This window comes from Podarcis vaucheri (assembly GCF_965113315.1).
Source record: "Podarcis vaucheri genome assembly, chromosome: 3".
In the NCBI taxonomy this organism is placed as follows: domain Eukaryota; kingdom Metazoa; phylum Chordata; class Lepidosauria; order Squamata; family Lacertidae; genus Podarcis; species Podarcis vaucheri.
Window position 1 is genome coordinate 74,230,634 of NC_138761.1, and position 17,995 is coordinate 74,248,628.

A 17,995-nucleotide genomic window follows, 5' to 3' on the forward strand; every position below is an offset into this window, starting at 1 on the left:
GCAAAACAACATGATTTAGAACTCTATAAACAAGCAGCTTAGAATATTTATATACCTGGGATCATCTTCAGGCTTTTCTTTTAATTCTTGTTTTTCTTTCTTCTCTTGCGGTAACCCAATCATGAAATATTTGTCTCTCACACTGGGGAAATCATCTAGCATAGATTTTAAACTGTTGTAATAAGCAATAATCTGACTTCGCAGAGAGTATTGTGATATACGATGGTTCATCCTAAAATGGTACCAAAGTTTAGCATTAGCAAAACACTATAGTGCTCATATCTGAAGAACCAGTTTCCCTGCTTTATTGTTTTCTTTCACTGAAATGTAAAGCAAATATCTAAATTATAAATATTTGCACATTAGAAACCTCGTAATTTCTTAGTGCTCTCTTGCTCATGAATGGACAAAATGTGTTGTATAAAATGCATTGTATTTTCAACGTTAGTGAAGAATAAATGGTGGCACTCATTTGAATGTAGACACCTTTAAATATTTTCCATTGTTCCATATAAATCAGTTATGTGATTCTGACATTTACACAATTGGAAATAGGTTGCATTTACTGTTTAGGCTGTTGCAATCAGTATCCAATCCAACTACAGGCTTCTTGTGTTCCCTCAGGTGAGTCACATAAATTCATGTAGCATCAGGGGTCACAATTCGTTTCTAGCGATATTACAAGATCCAAAATTGATGTCCCAGGTGAAAACACATTTGCTCCTGAGGAATCAGGGCCTACTACTCTTTATTCAGGGTTGCCTATCTTGATAACCGCGACTCACCTTCCCTCTTCTTCCCTCCCTCCCTCTCTTCCCCCTTCCCAGAACATAATGGACTGTCTAACAACTGCTGTGACCCAGATTATTACAATTGTTCTTATATAGGCAGTTTATTTGCAGAAACTGCCTGAAGCATAACTAGATTGCTTTTACTTTCCAACTTGCCCTGTTGAAATTATTTTAGTATTATTTATGTTGTTTGTGTTTTGCTTTGTTACATTTTGGCAGGCTTTTTGTTTTTTACTTATAGGCTTCGACATTACTGTCTTCTATTTTCTAGCTGATCTAAGGACAGACTGTTTGGCTTTGTCTTCCCATTATTGAAATGTCCACATTGTACCAATATAATATAACATCGGCCTGCAGTGAAAATAGGAAAATAAACTTTTTACATACATTCATACAAACAAGCTCCACTAGCCTTTAGTGGAAATATGCTGTATAAATTTTGTGTACTTACTTATGGCAGTATTCAATAATAACTTCTCTTTTGACTTTTTCAACTTCCTCCTGTAACAAATTATACCATTTGCTTTTTTACATAAGATTTCCAGTTTTACATAATTATGCATATATATTATCTTACAAAGACACACATAAATGGAAAGTTGTGTATTCAAAAAGTCAAATACAGCAACCTCTCTTCATAGGGAAGTTGCTCCTTCCTATTGATGTGTGTGATTGCCCCTTTTCAGGCATAAAAAATCATCTCTCATCGCTACTATCTGCCTCAGTTTCTCAGACTCCCCTTTTCAAACATTAGTTCAAGCACTAGAATGTTCCCTATATTTTCTGTTGCAAAGAAAGTTGCAAATAATTCAGTCAGCTTTTCCGCAATCTCCTAATCCTCCTTTAGCACATCTTTGACTTCCTTGTCATCCAGCCACCTTCCTGTAATGTATTTAAATAACTTATTGTTGGCCTTGATGTATTTAGCAATGTGGTCCTCAAATTCTTTTTTCGCATCCCTTGCTAGCTGCTTCCACCTTTTTTGTGCCAAAGCATGCTGGTTTATATTAGGCTGAGTTTCCACAATACACTCCAGTTGAGCTTCTAATATTGTGTGTGTGTTTTTAAACAACTCCCAAACATTCAGGAGTGCACTGATTCTGAAGCCAAAAAGTTCCCTAAGTGTTAGTCTGAAAACACATACAACAAAATGTAAGTAAATTCCGAGGTGATTTCCTGGCACACTTACAGGATTTTGCATTCTAGTCCCCAGGATTTGTTTCTTTTGAATGAACGTGTTCAGCATCATGTCCCGTGGACCCTGTTTCTCCAACTGAATTGAGACAAAAGCTTCTCGAGGCCTGGAGAATGAGCAATAATGTTATCCTGAAGGTAGAAATACTGACATTTTCCTGTTAATAGGCAAACTACATAGTTGAACAACTAATATTTACCTCATATCTACACTTTATAAACATTTAGTATTTATGCCATGATTAAACAGACTGATTTTAACTGAGGAATCCATGCTTATTGTAAATATAGTGACTTTGCAAATACTATCGGTCAGCTGTGGCTCCTTTCTAACAATACAACACTTATTTCCCGTAATGTGATCCAACACCACCTCTGTAGCTGAAGGTGTATACATATTCCAACAGTATGAGCAGGACCTATCATGTAGAGTGTCCCCAGTACAGTATTATAGAGGTCCTTTGAAGAATGGCAGGACATAAAATAATTTCTCATCCATTCCTTGCCCAGCCAGAAAGGGGAGAGCAAAAAAAGCTGGTAAAAATATCCATGAGATTGTAAATGAATGCTTGTATGGATTGAGCCAAACTGCAACACTGTGGGATTATGTCAATGGATATACGTGCATGCCATAAGCTATGGGAATGGCGGTCTTTGAAAGTGCTGGAAGAGGCAGGAACATGAAGATATCAGTGGGTCTTGCATCCTAGTAAGAATGCTTAGACCTGTAGCCTTAGGGTGAGAATGAAAGAAAGAGCTGTGTGCATTGAAACATGCGTGCATACATACATGGAAAACACCCTGCAGCCCATTATACTATCAACCTACCTTTTTAAAATGCTGCGTCCTGCTGCAAAATGTCGAATGGAATGTAAAACCAATGGTGCTGTGGCCAGAAACTGGTCTTCTGTTTCAGTTCCAACCATAGAACTCCTACTTGCTGAACTGCTCTGACTCCTCAGACTTAGACCTCCTTCCTGAAACATTAAAGACACACATTTCCTTTTACACAGATCTACACCACTGCCCATTACCTAATGGTTCTTGTTGTAGGATAAACCGCCTCATATAACCAAATTGCTGGTCTAATTAATGCATTAAGGGGTTAAGACCATAGAGTAAGCTATCCTGCCATGATTAGCTCACCTTGGGAGGAACTAGGTAACCAAGTCTTTGTTCCTCCCTCTGTCTACCTGAGAAACTCAACGTGTAAAGAGGTTTGAGCTAGTTGCTCCAGCTCAGACCGCATGGCTCTCACAAGCCACTCTTAAGTTCTTATACCAATAATTTAGGACCTTTCACCATTTGGAACTAAACTAAGTTTTACTGCCTGTGCAACATTTCTGACTGATGTATGGAAAAGCACATGAACCTGACCTTTAGAGAGCTCGTAAGTAAACAATTGTTAACTTACTAAATGTGTGGTCTTTTCCTATGCTGGGTGAATAGGGTGCTATTTGGAACTCACTTGGAAAGACATGTTTTAAAGGTCTAATGGCCTATACTTCCATGCTTTGCTGCATATTGTGTGATTTAAATCTCTGCTTGGATTCTTACCCAAGAGTACTTGCCCCAAACCTGGATCTTGACAACCTGACAGGGCGATTCTGAGGAGTGTAGTAGCCTATAGGGAAAGGGTTACATATACCTTCCCCACTCACCTTCCAACTGTAGCCTCTGGTGGGTGATTTTCATTTCAAAAAAGTAAGAAAAAGTTACACAACTGCATTCCATGTATAGTTGGAGAGAGGGAGAAAATGCAAACCTTCATATCCAGCGTCCGCGAGGGCTGCATCATGGGGCAAAATGCAGCCTGTTGAACAGCAACAAGCAGTGTGTTTTTATGAGTGACTTGGCAGGCAAGAGCAATCTGAAGATTTTCTAGTCCATGAGACTTCAGTAACAGCTGAAGAATTAAGATAAAAACTATTAGGACTCATATAATAACTGTAACATGAAGTTGCACAGTTTTCTCTTGATATAGATGTACGGTACTTATCCTTAAGACGCACTGAAATCTTTTCACTTGCATTCAGATACAGGATTTTATTCTGCATAGATCTAGAACCATAATTAAGTGCAATGTAAGGTTGCATATACAGTATACTTTTATACTGGGAGCTGAAGGTAGCGAAGGATACTGAGAGCTGTATAGCTCTGTGAAGGGTAAACTACAGTTGCCAGGATTCTTTAACAGGAATGAAAATGAACTTTAAATGTATAGTGCGTTCACAGCCCTAAATAGTAAAATTGGATGCCACATGGAGTTGAATATGAAATAAAGTTCATCAGAATATTTGGAGGAAATGTTGAAGAAGAGGTAGCTTCACCTTTTAAATGTCTGTTTCAATACATATTTTATACTTATTTCCTCCCCCATACTATTGCAGATCAGGTGCATTCCCAGGTGAATCATGAGAAGGAAAGTCCAGGAAAACAGAAAGGAACGTTGAAATATCTTTCATTGTGTTCCTTTAATTTTTTTAACATTTGTTGAATGGCTATAATTAGGTACTTCAACTTAGAAATGGTGCATCTACAATGTAATTTATGCACAGTGTAGATCCCCCTTACCTGATTTACAGTGACTGAGATAGTCAGGGTACAGTTATATTAAAAATGACAACCCAGAACACTGCTGGTTCTCAAATAACTTCTGGTGCAAGACCAAAAAAAAAATATTATAGGATGGAAAGGAATAAAATGTATTCATTGTGGTTGTACAGTATTGAGAATTACTGGGGGAAAATAATTCAGTCACCTGAAGAATGCTGTCTCTTGTACGAAAGCTAAATTTTCCAATTTGATTGTCAATATCATGGATGTTTAACATTAAGCTGGATGGAATATATCTGCAAGAGGTAAATATTTCTCAATTACACAAACTAATATGCAAGCATTCATGAACGTAGAAATGTAAATAAATGAAAAGGGAAAGTGCTGTGCTTGCTTCTTATTTGCATTTTTTATTACAAATATTTTTAATCTTATCTACAGAACATGACTTGGATCCTAACTACCCTTCTGTGAACCGAAGGGCTCCTGGTTCTGCTTGTCATGCTTCTTCAGAGAGTCTTCCAGCACCTACAGAGTAGATTTTCAAAGAGCAAAGGGGAAGGGGTCAGTGAAAGTTGGAGTGTCCTGTAAACAGAACTCCACTCATGGGATGTTCCTGCCAGCAGAAGCTTAGTTAGGATCTAAGCCCATGTCTCTAATGATACCACTGCAAAGTGGGCTTCTTTGGAAGTAAGGCCGGGATATAAATTAAACAAACAGACAAATAAAATCAGACACATTTCCAAATGCTGGCCAACATAAAAGCAGTATATATTTAAAATAAATAGAGGGGTTGACTGTCTCACAAGGGAAACATTGGAGATGTGTGACATATTTCTTTGTATAGATTTAAATAAATCTGTTTCTGAAAGTCACCGCAAATTTCTGAAATGCACTTGTGCTAATTCATACATTCTGCTAGTTTGTGACTGGTTTTAATTTCATATGGGAGACTGGTTACAAATAACTGCAAAAGCCATTTGTTTAATTACAGTACTCTTCTACCACCCCCACCCCCACCCCCACCCCCCGTATAGAAGCCAGGGGACATAGAGCCATTGCAATTTTGTAAATCTAGGAGGGCTGGGCCTATTGAGAATACAGTACAAATATGCAGAGTAGATTAAGAGAGAGTGTTATGATACAACTGAGGGCTGGATGATTAACTGGGCAAAGTTAATCAGACCTTAACTATAAATGAGAATACTTGGCCCCCAATACAACTGTATGTTTATGGAGTATCCACATCCCAGCCTCTAAGAAATACTACCGGAGAAGAATGGCAGCTGTGGTCTCTTTCATGGAATAAACCTTCAGCAGTTTGTGTTAATAAACACTGGTGCCTCAGAAACCCTGAAATAGATGAGCTGCATTGAATTTGGTGGCGGCGGGGACAGGGATTTGGTTTCACTCCTTATATGCACTTTTCTTTTGTGAAATTATACTAGCTTTTTATTTTTAAAATACTAATATTGAAAAGGGTGAATTAAAACAACAGAAGCTCCAGTCACACTTTATGACAATGCTTAGAAAGAAGATCAATTTGGAAAGAAAGAATAGCTGTTCTATTTCCACATCATTTGGACCTAGATATGTTGCGTTTGGGGCTGATCAAAAGAAGAGGAAAATGTGCCAAAATACCCATAAAGCTCTGGTTTACCTATCCACACTACTGTCGTGATGCTCTAGAAGAGAAGTAACAAATATTGGTGAGGGCTGGTCTGCTTTCTCTTTGTGAGTTGCAAATTCAAAGTACACGGGCCTTAAGTATAAATGGAACTCATCAAAGCCCATTTCTCCTGCAAATTCTTTGTAGAGTCTAAAAGGGAAAGAACACATACATCTAACTTTGCAATGTTTCTTTAGCCACTGTCAGGGTCACCCTTGATGGCAACTCTTGCTTTGCTAGAAACAGAAATTTTGTTTGCCAGCAACTGTGCGCTATTGATTATGGAGTTTAAGAATCATTCTGTGTCTCAATAGGTGTGGGAGACAGTGGGCAATCTGACCGTGGGTATAAAACAGGGATGGGGGATCTCAGGGCTGGGGGACATCTCTGTCTGACCCTCAGGACCCACACTTGCTATGCTTTACACACTCCTTGACTGTTTTTGCTTGGCTGGAATGTGTCCTTGAACTCTGATCGTGCTTCTTCCTTGCCTGGATGGAAGAGTGGATGGGTGGGTGTGGAAACTAGCCTATTCTACAAAGGTAAAATTCACATTCATTGCTCTGGCCCTGCCCACCAATGGCATGTGGGTCCCAAACAGTTGCCCAGAAGAGAATGCAGCCCTTGGGCTGAAAGGGGTTCCCCATCCTGGTGGAATAAAGGCGGCATACCTGAAATAGTGGTTTGGAGGGACTGGCGAGAGGAGAGACCTAAACGTCAACAAGAGTCCCGATATTATGGCACACTGGATATGCATTTTAACCTACATACCCCAAGAGCAGGGGGGAAAACTTTGCTGCACAAAAGTCCTTAATGATTACTTTCAATCCTTCTTCATTGGGATTTCAAGATAGCTCCCTGCATTGCCATCCCATGTGCCCATTACTTCACCTCTGCAGCTGTGCACTTTCTACTGCTGCCTCTATCAATCGATGGCGGAGGGTTAGAAGTTCAAGGAGCCTTGAGAAGATGTTCAGAATAAAAGCTTGCTTTTCTTTCCCCTGTTTCTGCTTTCCCTCTTCTGCTGATTTCAGTGCTGACATAGCAATCTCTCTTACAAGACAAGGATCTTCAACCAGAACTTCTGTGAATAACTATGGGGGACATACACTTCCTTTCAACAGTCAGTAAAAATAATGTTGTTGCTTAATTGTCTTATCAAACCACGAGCCCAGGTTCAGATGACAAGTTAAGGCTGTTAAATATAATGGCTTAATTGACACTGAAATAGAGAATGCCTATGTGTATTGGTGAAAGGGATTAGCTAGAAGATTCCATTGAAGCTAAAGAACAATAATAAGGGTTTCTCTGAGCTCCTAGATGGGTTGATAACTGTTATTGTTCTCTACTAGCTAATACGTGAGTGTTTAACCTTAGATCACAAGGGTGCCATTGAATTTGTCCAGCTCACAAGCATAAAATCCTTAAAAGTTTGTATTGAAACTTTTAGTTGACTGTGTCAACAAGAGAAAGAAGATTTGTAGACCATATCAACAGATCAGTCCATTTTAACTGACATGAATGTGTAGAGTCTGCAACAGAGATCACTAACAGTAGAGTCCTATGCTTGTCTCCTTGAAAGTAAGTCCCATTAAATAAAAGGGCACTTACTTTCAGGTAAGAATGTATATCATAGCCTGAATTATTTAAAAACAAGACAAAATCACCACAGATTTAGGATGTAGAAGACATACGTACATCTTTCTGAATTTGAGAGCCATAGAAAGAATCTGGCTGTTCCATGGTCAGCCATGTGTCCAGGGCAAGTTGAAGTACATGTTTTTCCAGATTAATTGCCTCCCTGGCTGTCTTTGGCCTACAGCTTTGCTGGAACTCCTGGAGCATATGACCCAGAGCTTTAGGAACTAAAGATACCAGGCCAAGGGAAGGATGGAACTCGAGCAAATAAATGTTCTTCAAAGCCGAACTTTAAAAACAAAAACAAAATTAAAAAGCATCATGAAAGGATAGAATCATTACATTACAAGAAATTACTTTTGTTTTCAAAGAGCCTAATAGGACAAATGATAGTTTTGTTTAAGCTAACCTGAAGTCTGATACATTCCATGCAAACCTTTACATACTGAGTGTTTTATGTAAATTGCATAAATACTTATTCTTCATTTATAAATCATTCTGTATTCTAGTATATAATGACAATGGAAGGATGTCATCATGGGGAGCCATGCAAACTGCACTGTAGGTGAGCAGCCCAGGCAGGCAGAGCAGGGTGACCAGGCAAGTGAGTTAGCAGCAGGACAGGACGGGAGCATACTCTGCTGCCACTGCCCACCTCACCAGTCACCCCTTCCTCCTGTTAGTGGCAGTGGCAGCAACAGCAGGATGAAGGGTAGGAAGGCCTTTTCTCCTTTGTTTCTTTGTCCTGCTGCTGCCACCGAAGAGGCGGCAGTGAAGGAGAGAGTATCTCCTTTCCGTCCTGCTGCTATTTGCTACCATTGCTAGTCGGGAGGGGACAAATGTGAGAAAATATTTCTCCCCTATGTTGCTCATGTTCTTGACCTTCCCTCAACAGTGGAGGGGTCTCAGGGGAGGTTTGGCAAGGTCAATGGGGAGTGGGATGGGAGGTTTGGTGAGGAAGGTGCACTCCCAGCTGTCCTTCCTGCTTCTCCTTCAAACCTCCATAGTTTAAAGGAGTAATGTGGGGTGTGGTTGGGGAGCTGAAACCCCTTTGTAAACCTCCCTTTGCAATGTTGTCAATAAAATCTTCATTTGGAAAAGCCATGTTTGTTCATTTGGCTTAACATTATGTGCAAAGTAGGTCCGTGGGAAAGCTGACAAAACAAAGCTACTCATCTACAGTTTGATTAGCTTATCTGCACCAACATCACTTTAATTCAAGGAGATAACAGTGTGACCTTTTGTGGAAGATTCTGACTGAGCAAGTTAAAGATGGGCTCCCTTATAATACAGTACTTGCATCATATGATAAAGAGAGACAGACATTACTCACGGGGTGTTATTAATAGCAATTAATTGTTTTGCAATTATATATGGGGGGAAACCAAATTCACAGGTGCCACCTTTGGGACCATCACGCCAAATCCTGTGGTTATATTCACGTTGGTTATCTATCTAAAAACCAAATAAATAAAAACACAAGCCTCATGTAGCAGAAAAGGTGGGATATAAACGTAAGAAAACAGATTAAAAATAATAAATAAATAAATAACTCAAAGAGTCCACTAACCTGTTTGTTCAGTACACCTCTCACCAGCTGTAGGTGAAGCTCAAGGCAAGCACACTCATCTTTATAGATGTTCACAAAATACCCAAGATGGAAATCAAATCGAGGGCGTCTGTACATGATGTCTGTTACAACTTGGGCCAAAGCAAATCTTTCTTCTGAATCTAATGCATGTTGATATGCTTCAAAGTAAGTATTCAAAAGCTAAAAATAGATTTAAAGCAAAAATATGTAGGTGGTTTTTTTTTTTATTTAAAAAAGATAATTTCTATTTTTTTAAAAAAGTTAACTTTCCCTATTTCACCTTTGTTAATTTAGTCAGCTATGTTTTATGTGGCTTAGCCATTCTGGGGGTGGGACTTTAGGAAAGAGGAACCTTAATTTCCACAAAGGAAGGGCTGGATGGGCTGTGGAACAGGAGAGTTAAAATGCTTCAAGATAAAATGTTTTGTAATGCAAGTTCTGCATTTCAGATGATAAAAACCTGAGTATAATTTAAAAAATCAGCTTCATATTCATTTAATAACAATGGAGCATTCAGATTAAAGTGATACTTAGAGTAAGCCCACTGAAAATCAATGAAACATTAGTCTGATACTTGCCTTGGATTTTGTCACATCTCACACTTTTAGTCTCTGAATTATGATAGGCCTGGAAAATATCCAAACCAATTAATTTAAGTTTTTCAGATCCATTATAGCTATTAGAGCTATATAAGATGACTGGGGTAAGGGGGATATAAAATACTGTATTCCAAAAATGCTAATGATCGCTGTTTGCAAGTACAGTTGGTTTGAATAGTCCAACACACAAAGACAGCTCTAGGCAACTTTGGAAGGATGAGAAATAATTTTAATTTAAAAAAATATTGAATGTAACAGGAGCTCAGATTGGTTGGTTTTAAAAAATAATGTGGGAATATATATACACCTGCCATTTATTTTCTAAGAAAGCTGTTTCACAAGTCCAAATGTCAAGGATTACTGCAGATCGATCCACTGATGCATGAGCCCAGGCTGAGAGGTTGCTATAACTGGAATCACGGCATGCTTTGTGACCTCGAAAAGGAAAAACAGCACAACAGGCATTTCCACAGAAACCAGCAAGCTAAGGAAGAACAATGCCTACTTAACAAAATGCGGCTCTCCAAGGCTCTCTATCTGGCTCCAAGGGCTCTCCCAAGCCACACACAGCCCACCAACCTTGTTCCACAGCCTCTTAAGTGCTTTTGCCTGGGTTAGATGAATATTTGAACTGTAATGATACCTCCTGCTTGCCTGGATGAAGGCTGGAGAGATGAGTGTGATAAACCTCTGGGTATTACATTGCTGGAAACAGGGCTAGATTTAGGTTTGATGAGGCCCTAAGCTACTGAAGGTAATGGGGCCCTTTATATGTCCAGCTGTCCTTTGTCAACAACAAATTGTCGCTGTTTCATGTGTTGACTATATGCTATATGGTAATTTATGGACCTAATTACATCATAGGAGCCTACACAACAGAAACACTGTTGCTGTAATGTAGGTTTTATTTTATTTGTTTTTTCGTCTCATATTTTGGAAATGTACATCCAGGTTTTTTTCCTTTAAATTTTTTTGGGGCCCCCAAGAGAGTGGGGCCCTAAGCTATAGCTTGTTTAGCTTCTACGTAAATCTGGCACTGGCTGGAAAAAAGCTTGCTGCACAAAAGAGTGACATCCTCTGGCCCCACCCACCACTGACATTCAGCCCTTGGAAGGTTGCCCACAGGGGAATGTAGTCCTCTACTTGAAAAAGGTCCCTTGCCCCAGTCCAGCAAGTATAGACTATACACTGTGATATGAGGTGCCTAAAGGTGCAGACCAGTGTTTCCCAAACTTGGGTCTCCAGCTGTTTTGGGGCTACAATTTCCATCATCCCTGGTCTTTGGTCTTGCTAGTTAGGGATGGTGGGAGTTCTAGTCCAAAAACAGCTGGAGACCTAAGTTTGGGAAACACTGACATAGACCTCAACATTTATTTTTTTAATTTCTTTTTATTAGTTTCATTTCATTATACAACACCAAACATTAAAACAACAAAAAAGACAAAACAAAAGAACAAAAAAGAAAAGAAAAACATTGCATATCATAAAGTACCAACAAATTAAACTTACAATAACTAAGTAACACAACAAAAATTGACTTCCCTTCAGCTCGATTTTGGAATATGTTACAAAAGGTTTCCTATCTGCAGTTTCACTTTCTTAAATCTCTTTATGTCGCGGGCGCTATATCGAGCCTACTGTGATTTTTAATTTTTTTACATCTGTTTCAATATATGTCATACATTTATTCCATTCATTATTAAACTTTGTACCTTTTTGGTTTCTTATTTTCTGTGTCATTTTTGCCAATTCTATATATTCAAATAATTTAGTTTGCCAATCACTTACAGTTGGGATTTTGGATGTCTTCCAGTTTTGTGCTATTAGTGTTCTAGCAGCCACTGTTGCGTATTGGGAAAGTGTTTGGTCTTCCTTTTTAATTTCTTCTCCAATTATCCCCAAAAGGAAGGCCTCAGGTTTTTTTGTGAAGGTATATTTAAATATTTTTTTTAGTTCATTGTAAATGGTTTCCCAGAACTTTTTGATTTCCTCACAGGTCTCAACATTTCACACAACCATATGAAAACAGTCCAGAGTCCCACTCTGCTAGGCTGGCTCAGTAGCTGACAATAAACAGCTTGCTATAAACAAAGTCAGGCACCCTGGCCGAGATTTTGGGATACCAACTTTTGGGCTGGTGATCATCCTTGTGAATGATCATTCCCATTTGTGCTCCTTTCCCCCCTCTCTGTCCTTCTCATTTGCAGAAGTGTACCAAACTGTGCTGATTCTTACCTTTCTCTGCCTCAATGTACTGGGTTGCCACAAGCAAAAGCTGCTTTTCTAGCTCTTTCAGGTCCTGGAGGGCTACATCGTACATCACAAAAGCCCCTCGCTGATCCTGGGTGTGAACATACATGTCTTCTGTGGTGTAAAAATCATCATGGTTTTCTACCTCTGCAAACTCCATAAACTGCACACTGTGAACCTGTGCCAGGGACAGATTAAAAATAAATACATGATGAAGCCTATATTAGAAGTACCAAATAAAACAGTGAATACATGTGGGCATGTGGGCATACGTACATACACGTGTGTGTGTAACATTCAAGAGTTTTGTAAAGGTATGGAAGAGTTTGACCTGCTGTAAACTTGAGGAGGAAGATTCAGTTCTAATTGGCAATGAGATTTAGGAGTGGAAGCAGTGTATCTTTTGTGAATTTCAAGCTGAAGGCAGATTTTGAATGTTAAAAGTCTGACCCATCCATAGAACAGATTGCTTTAAGGCTGCAAGACTAAGCATGCTTGCTGTTGAGCAAGTTCCAATGAGATCCATGGGGCACTTCTGAAAATACACGATTAGGGTAGGAATTCTAGTAATGGGGGAGGCTGCAGTGTACAGGAGGGAGACTTTGTGCATGTGTTTGCTGCATTTATTTAGTTAGTGAAATTTATACACAACTTAATTTTAAAAACACCCTCCATAAGTAGTTTACATAAAATGGTATAAAATAGCCATTTAACAATAGCAATAAAAACAGACAAAAACAGTAGATTGAATAAAATTATTTTTCAATTGAAAAAGAAAGTTTGAAAAGCAAATGTGCACCAGAAAATTACATAACAGGGTAGCCTGGCTAACCAAAAAAGGCTTTAGCTGGCATTGAAAGCAATACAACGAAGGCATATGCCTAATGTTAATTTGTCTGCTTCGACCTTTGAACAGAGATAAGAAATCTATAACTCTGTGTCAGATGTGGAACACTCAAATGCGTTTCCGCATAAGGCATATGGCTTTGATTTTATGACCTGCACTTCATCAGCTTGGGTAAATACAGCTTGTCATAAATAGAGCTGGGGTTGTAAGGAGACTGGGGATTCCCCTAAATGCCCCCATACGCTATATCCTCTAACATGCAGGACCTACTCCATATATATATGAAGCTGCCTTACACTAAGCAATTCTCCAGGGAGCTGGAAGTGGCAGGGATTGAACCAGGGCCCTTCTGCATTCAAGGTCAGCTGGAGCACCCGTTGACCTTGGTGCCACACCTATTTTATTCATGTGTCTTTCTATGAAGCTATTTTACAAAGTACCCAAATGCCTCACCTTATAGTCAGCTGGTGTGTAATGCACATAGGGGTGTGAACCAAGACCGCCATAGGCACCTCTGCCCCCTTTGGCTGCATTTACCCGACAGGAATCTTCAGCAGTGGGGACCAGATGGCCGGCACTCAAGGCAAGACCCGAGGTGCTGATGGTTAGGGTTCTTTCAACAGATCTGAAGTAGTTGAGGATGCCCAAACAAATTCTCTAGTACAAATGAGACGGTTACGATGAAATAAAAATAAGGCTTATTATGTACAGTCTTGCATAATATGAACATTTGAATGTGATTTTTCTTTTTACCTGCAGCTCTCGGATTTGCAAGTGACGCAAAAGGAGGAGAGATAAGTAGGCTCCTTTCCTCATGGGAAGCCCCTTGCTGTCGGCCTCCATGTCCTCATCTAACCCCAGCAGCTGCAAGGTCGTTGTGTAACTACATTTTTTTTCCCAAGAAGGAGAAATTTAATTAAATTACTGTTCCTCAAAGAGATTCTCAGTTACATCTAAATTGCATAATCTCTTTATATTTGCTTTCTAGGAGGTAAAGCTCCTACTGTAATCACTCACATGGAAACCTCCAGAACAGAACAACATTTAGAAGGCCCAGGAATGTGTTAGTGCAATCACATTTAAGGTGGTGCCAGTGAGTACACATATGCAGGGGTGGACCTTGATAATATGCTGCCCAGTGCGAGGCCATTTGACGCCCTCCCCCCAATCCTTGTGGTACCGCCTTAAACCAAGCTTTGGGAAAGAGGTGTGAGGCTCTGCCAGGGTCCTAGAGCCCTCCCACTCCCTTCCCAGGAAGTAAGTGCTTCCTTCCCAGGAAGTAAGTTGGGTAAGTGCTTGCCCAACACTGGAAAGGAGACAGGGCAATTTGAGAAGCTGCCCTTCCATTTGTGTTTTGACAGCTTTGGTACAGCCCATTCATTTTTAGCATTAAACATAAGCATCACACATATTCATTTCACCTTGTGTCTTTTTTCTTTCTTGAAAAAGTGGAGGTCTTGTTAAAGTTGGAGTGTCTCATTTCCTTCTCTCCAGTTGCCACGATAGGATTATCAACACCATCACTGGTTTGCTCCTGTCCATATTTAAGGGCTAGTTATTATAGACAAGCACACACAAAAGTTTTCGTTTTCAAGATTTTTGTAACTATAAAATTATGAACAAAGGAATCATTACATCATAGCCCACTGGTTCTCTTGTTGCTTGTGCAACTTGTGACCCATCAAAATGGCAAGTACAGCAGCAATATATGGTGACCAAGAGATCAACCTTTGCTACCTACTAAGGACTACAAAAAAGAAGTACCAAGCAGATTTCTCCATTCTATTCCATTATTTTCCAAGGAGGTGGGTGGGATCCCTCTGTCACACATTCTGAATTGTATTCAACACAGGACTAAGGACAATGTTTCACCAGCACAAGGATTCTTCTTACGCAATGGAACATCCTCCTCCATTTCTCTTCCTGCACTCCCGCCCCCCGCAAAATGTATTCTGGATTTCTCCCCAACCTCCAAACATATTTTGGGATTTCACATGGCACACATAGGGAAGGAAAGGGAGAGAAACACTATTGTGCGATTATTAATCCTTGCGCTTTGTTGACTGCCACCCTATTATCTATTCAAAAGTTAGCACACTGCTCTGTGATTTTTAGTCTATTCTAACAAAAGTACTATGTTCCTTTTTGGATTTTCACAAACCATTATCAACTTCAAAGCAGACTGAGAATCTCTTACACTGCCAAAGTCACCAACAAACAAAGAAGTAACTGGTGGTGGTGGGGTTGTATTTTGGAACACAGACCTTCCAAGACTCCATTTGAGATATTAGTCAGACATGCATCCTAAACGATGCTCTCAACTTTCATGAAACCAACCCCACGGAGTGATAATCTTATTGTCATGACTCATATTGTCGCCCGCTTGCCTGAAGTAATAAAAAGGCAAGAATGCGGTGGTGGCATTTTATCAGTTCCAACTATTATGAAGCAAAATGCAAGTCATCACAAAATAAAGCAAGGACAGCAGTTTCGTAAATACGCGGTAGTCAAATGGGAGCTCAGTTGTCACATAATATTAAAACTTACCCTGAATTGGAGGATCCTCTTCAAAAGTAACAAAATTCATTCCAAAAGAAAATGTACACAATCTCTACCTACACAAATTTCAGTTTATAAAATCTTCTGCATATTTACCTGATGGAATCTGGAGTTGTGGTAAATCTTGTTCCAGATTTGATCATATTGTTGTGAATTAAAAGAAGGTGTAAAAGTACTAAAAGCCGATGTCATTGATCTTGGCTCTAGCACTGCAGATGCTTGCTCCTGAAGAACCTCCATCACCTGTTCTGGATTGGAAACCTAGTTTGTCACAGCAACATATTTTGACTTTTAGCAAAACCAGAAGCCACAGTTCAGATAATATAGACTAACTTTGTCTGGATCCAGCTGAGTGATTTGAAATTTCAAGGAATGGCAAATAAGTTTAGACATAACTTAAGAGTACTTAAAAAAACAACACCACCCCACTATAAATCGCAAAGACAAAATGTGAAAATGAAAGTTCATGGTGTCCTGAGTAAAAACAGTCTTTGGAATCACTGACTGTGGAATTCTTTCCTGTTATTGAGTGTAGATTTTTAAAAAACTTCATCCTGAAATACCCAAAAGGGTTTTGATTCACTTAAATTAAAAATAAATAATTTGACGTAAACCTGCTACATATCACACAAATTGGAGACAGGTTTGATAGAAGTGGATACAAGTTAGAAATATACCAAGAACCTTGAAATGCAAAAAAAAAATGGACGTGGGGAGTGGAGAAACAGTTACTCAGCAGTTTTTATTACCTCTAAAAATTTTGACTGAATCTGCAGCAGTTCATCAACCTTCCGATGCTCCAGTTTCCTGAATATTTTTTGCTGCCATGGATCTTGGTGAGGTTTAATCTGCTTGTCAGTAAAAAAACCATGTGTAAGGAACATAAAGAAAACACATTCCTTGTCCTAATGCAGCACAGGTGATTGGGACATACTGAATTGTTTTGTGTGCACAAATTTGCATTTACAGGAACTAAAGGATGCTTTGCATGAAAGAAAAAACTAGCACTCAGCAGATTTGGGCTTAATCCAGGTGTGCCAGTGTTGAACAGAAATGAATGTGTGCAAAGATCTTACCATTTGCTTGCTGCTCTTAGTGCTATCCACTTGTGGAAGGGATGAATCCAGGCACCCCACTACTCTGTCCAAATATCCAATCAGCTCTGTCAAAGGTAGCAGCCAATCATATTTCTGCACATGCCAAGTTTCTGGACAAGGGCCCTTGAACTGAGACCATTTAACCCACTTCAACTCAAGATGAGTACACGTGGTTTGCTAATGAGAAGCTGGAAATTTAGGTATTTTAGCCTGAGCAGACAATTTATCAGAACAACCAAATGCAGGTCTTATTACCTTTATGAAAGGAATCCAGTTGGCTCTCTTTTTCAAAGCCATGTTGGGGTCTCTGGTACCCCAGGTTTCTGATCCAGGCGTTTCAGCATCATAAACAGGAAATGTTCTCATTGTCTGTTGTTTACTGAAAATGCTTCTAAACTCATGCATGACCTAAGCATCCCAGGAAAAAGATGCCCTACTAGTAAGCATAGGTTTCCACTGAGCACTGCAAAATATTTAATATGTTAGATAGTTCAAAGAGAGGAGTAGTATGCACTTAAGCTTCACTGAACATCATAATGAATTTCTATTGACTTAAAATGGGATTTAATTGTACTTACATTACTCTGGATTTTGCCCCAAATTCCTTATTATTACACTTTGGAGGACCATAAAAAATTCAGAAGGGAGATCATTATAGACTTAACTCTGCTGATATCAAAGTAAATAATTGGTTGAACTGTTTATTTTTTTAGCTATAGACTTTCAGCGGGAGGAGAGGGACCACATCAGTATACATATTATATACAGTAATATAAGAGCCACCATTAAATTACCATAGAAAAAAGTTCCATCTCATCAGCAGAATGCTTCAGGTCTTCCACATCATAGTTGATACGAAATTTAGAAAGTAAAAGTTTGATTTGAGGCTTTAGTTCCTCAATTTCTGCAGTGTGTTGGGGAAGTGTGGTTTGGAATCCTATAAGAGGGCAAGAATAAACTGAAAAGATGCATAAAACAAACTTTGTAATGCTGCCAAGTTGCCTTCAGGTGCATCATTATATATATACAATATCACACCCACCCACCCCTAAACTATTAAAAGTACAGTAGGCCACAGAGGAAGACTGGAGCGGTGGAAAAGTATATGGCCAGCCTTTTGAATGGCCAGGTTGTAAGCCTAAAATCACAAATAAAAGGATGTAAATATAGTTGGGCTGCTGCAAAAGTCTTGGCGGCATGAGCT

General features: G+C 39.3%; 1 protein-coding gene and 1 long non-coding RNA gene across 9 annotated transcripts in view; one reads left to right on the forward strand and one right to left on the reverse strand.

The window, feature by feature from the left end:
• Nucleotides 1-17,995, reverse strand: part of LOC309528948 (uncharacterized protein) — a 56,337-nt gene that overhangs the window by 25,065 nt on the left and 13,277 nt on the right. For 6 of the 8 annotated variants that reach the window (XM_082216598.1, XM_082216599.1, XM_082216601.1 and 3 more), the window contains exons 9-28: nucleotides 17,586-17,728; nucleotides 17,047-17,199; nucleotides 16,444-16,542; nucleotides 15,791-15,955; nucleotides 14,557-14,669; nucleotides 13,889-14,018; nucleotides 13,589-13,792; nucleotides 12,274-12,466; nucleotides 10,346-10,473; nucleotides 9,419-9,619; nucleotides 9,182-9,303; nucleotides 7,909-8,137; nucleotides 7,102-7,304; nucleotides 6,202-6,360; nucleotides 4,747-4,837; nucleotides 3,751-3,891; nucleotides 2,814-2,962; nucleotides 1,981-2,092; nucleotides 1,243-1,292; nucleotides 56-232 (exon numbers count right to left, since the gene is read on the reverse strand). In XM_082216598.1, coding sequence (XP_082072724.1) covers nucleotides 56-232; nucleotides 1,243-1,292; nucleotides 1,981-2,092; nucleotides 2,814-2,962; nucleotides 3,751-3,891; nucleotides 4,747-4,837; nucleotides 6,202-6,360; nucleotides 7,102-7,304; nucleotides 7,909-8,137; nucleotides 9,182-9,303; nucleotides 9,419-9,619; nucleotides 10,346-10,473; nucleotides 12,274-12,466; nucleotides 13,589-13,792; nucleotides 13,889-14,018; nucleotides 14,557-14,669; nucleotides 15,791-15,955; nucleotides 16,444-16,542; nucleotides 17,047-17,199; nucleotides 17,586-17,728 — 2,962 coding nt within the window. Of the gene's footprint in view, nucleotides 1-55; nucleotides 233-1,242; nucleotides 1,293-1,980; nucleotides 2,093-2,813; nucleotides 2,963-3,750; nucleotides 3,892-4,746; nucleotides 4,838-6,201; nucleotides 6,361-7,101; nucleotides 7,305-7,908; nucleotides 8,138-9,181; nucleotides 9,304-9,418; nucleotides 9,620-10,345; nucleotides 10,474-12,273; nucleotides 12,467-13,588; nucleotides 13,793-13,888; nucleotides 14,019-14,556; nucleotides 14,670-15,790; nucleotides 15,956-16,443; nucleotides 16,551-17,046; nucleotides 17,200-17,585; nucleotides 17,729-17,995 lie in introns of those variants that run through there. The other 2 variants (XM_082216602.1, XM_082216604.1) reach the window with 2 other exon arrangements.
• On the forward strand, nucleotides 10,487-14,071 carry LOC309529004. Its single transcript, XR_014218023.1, has 2 exons — nucleotides 10,487-10,792; nucleotides 13,895-14,071. It is a non-coding gene; the product is annotated as an uncharacterized lncRNA (long non-coding RNA).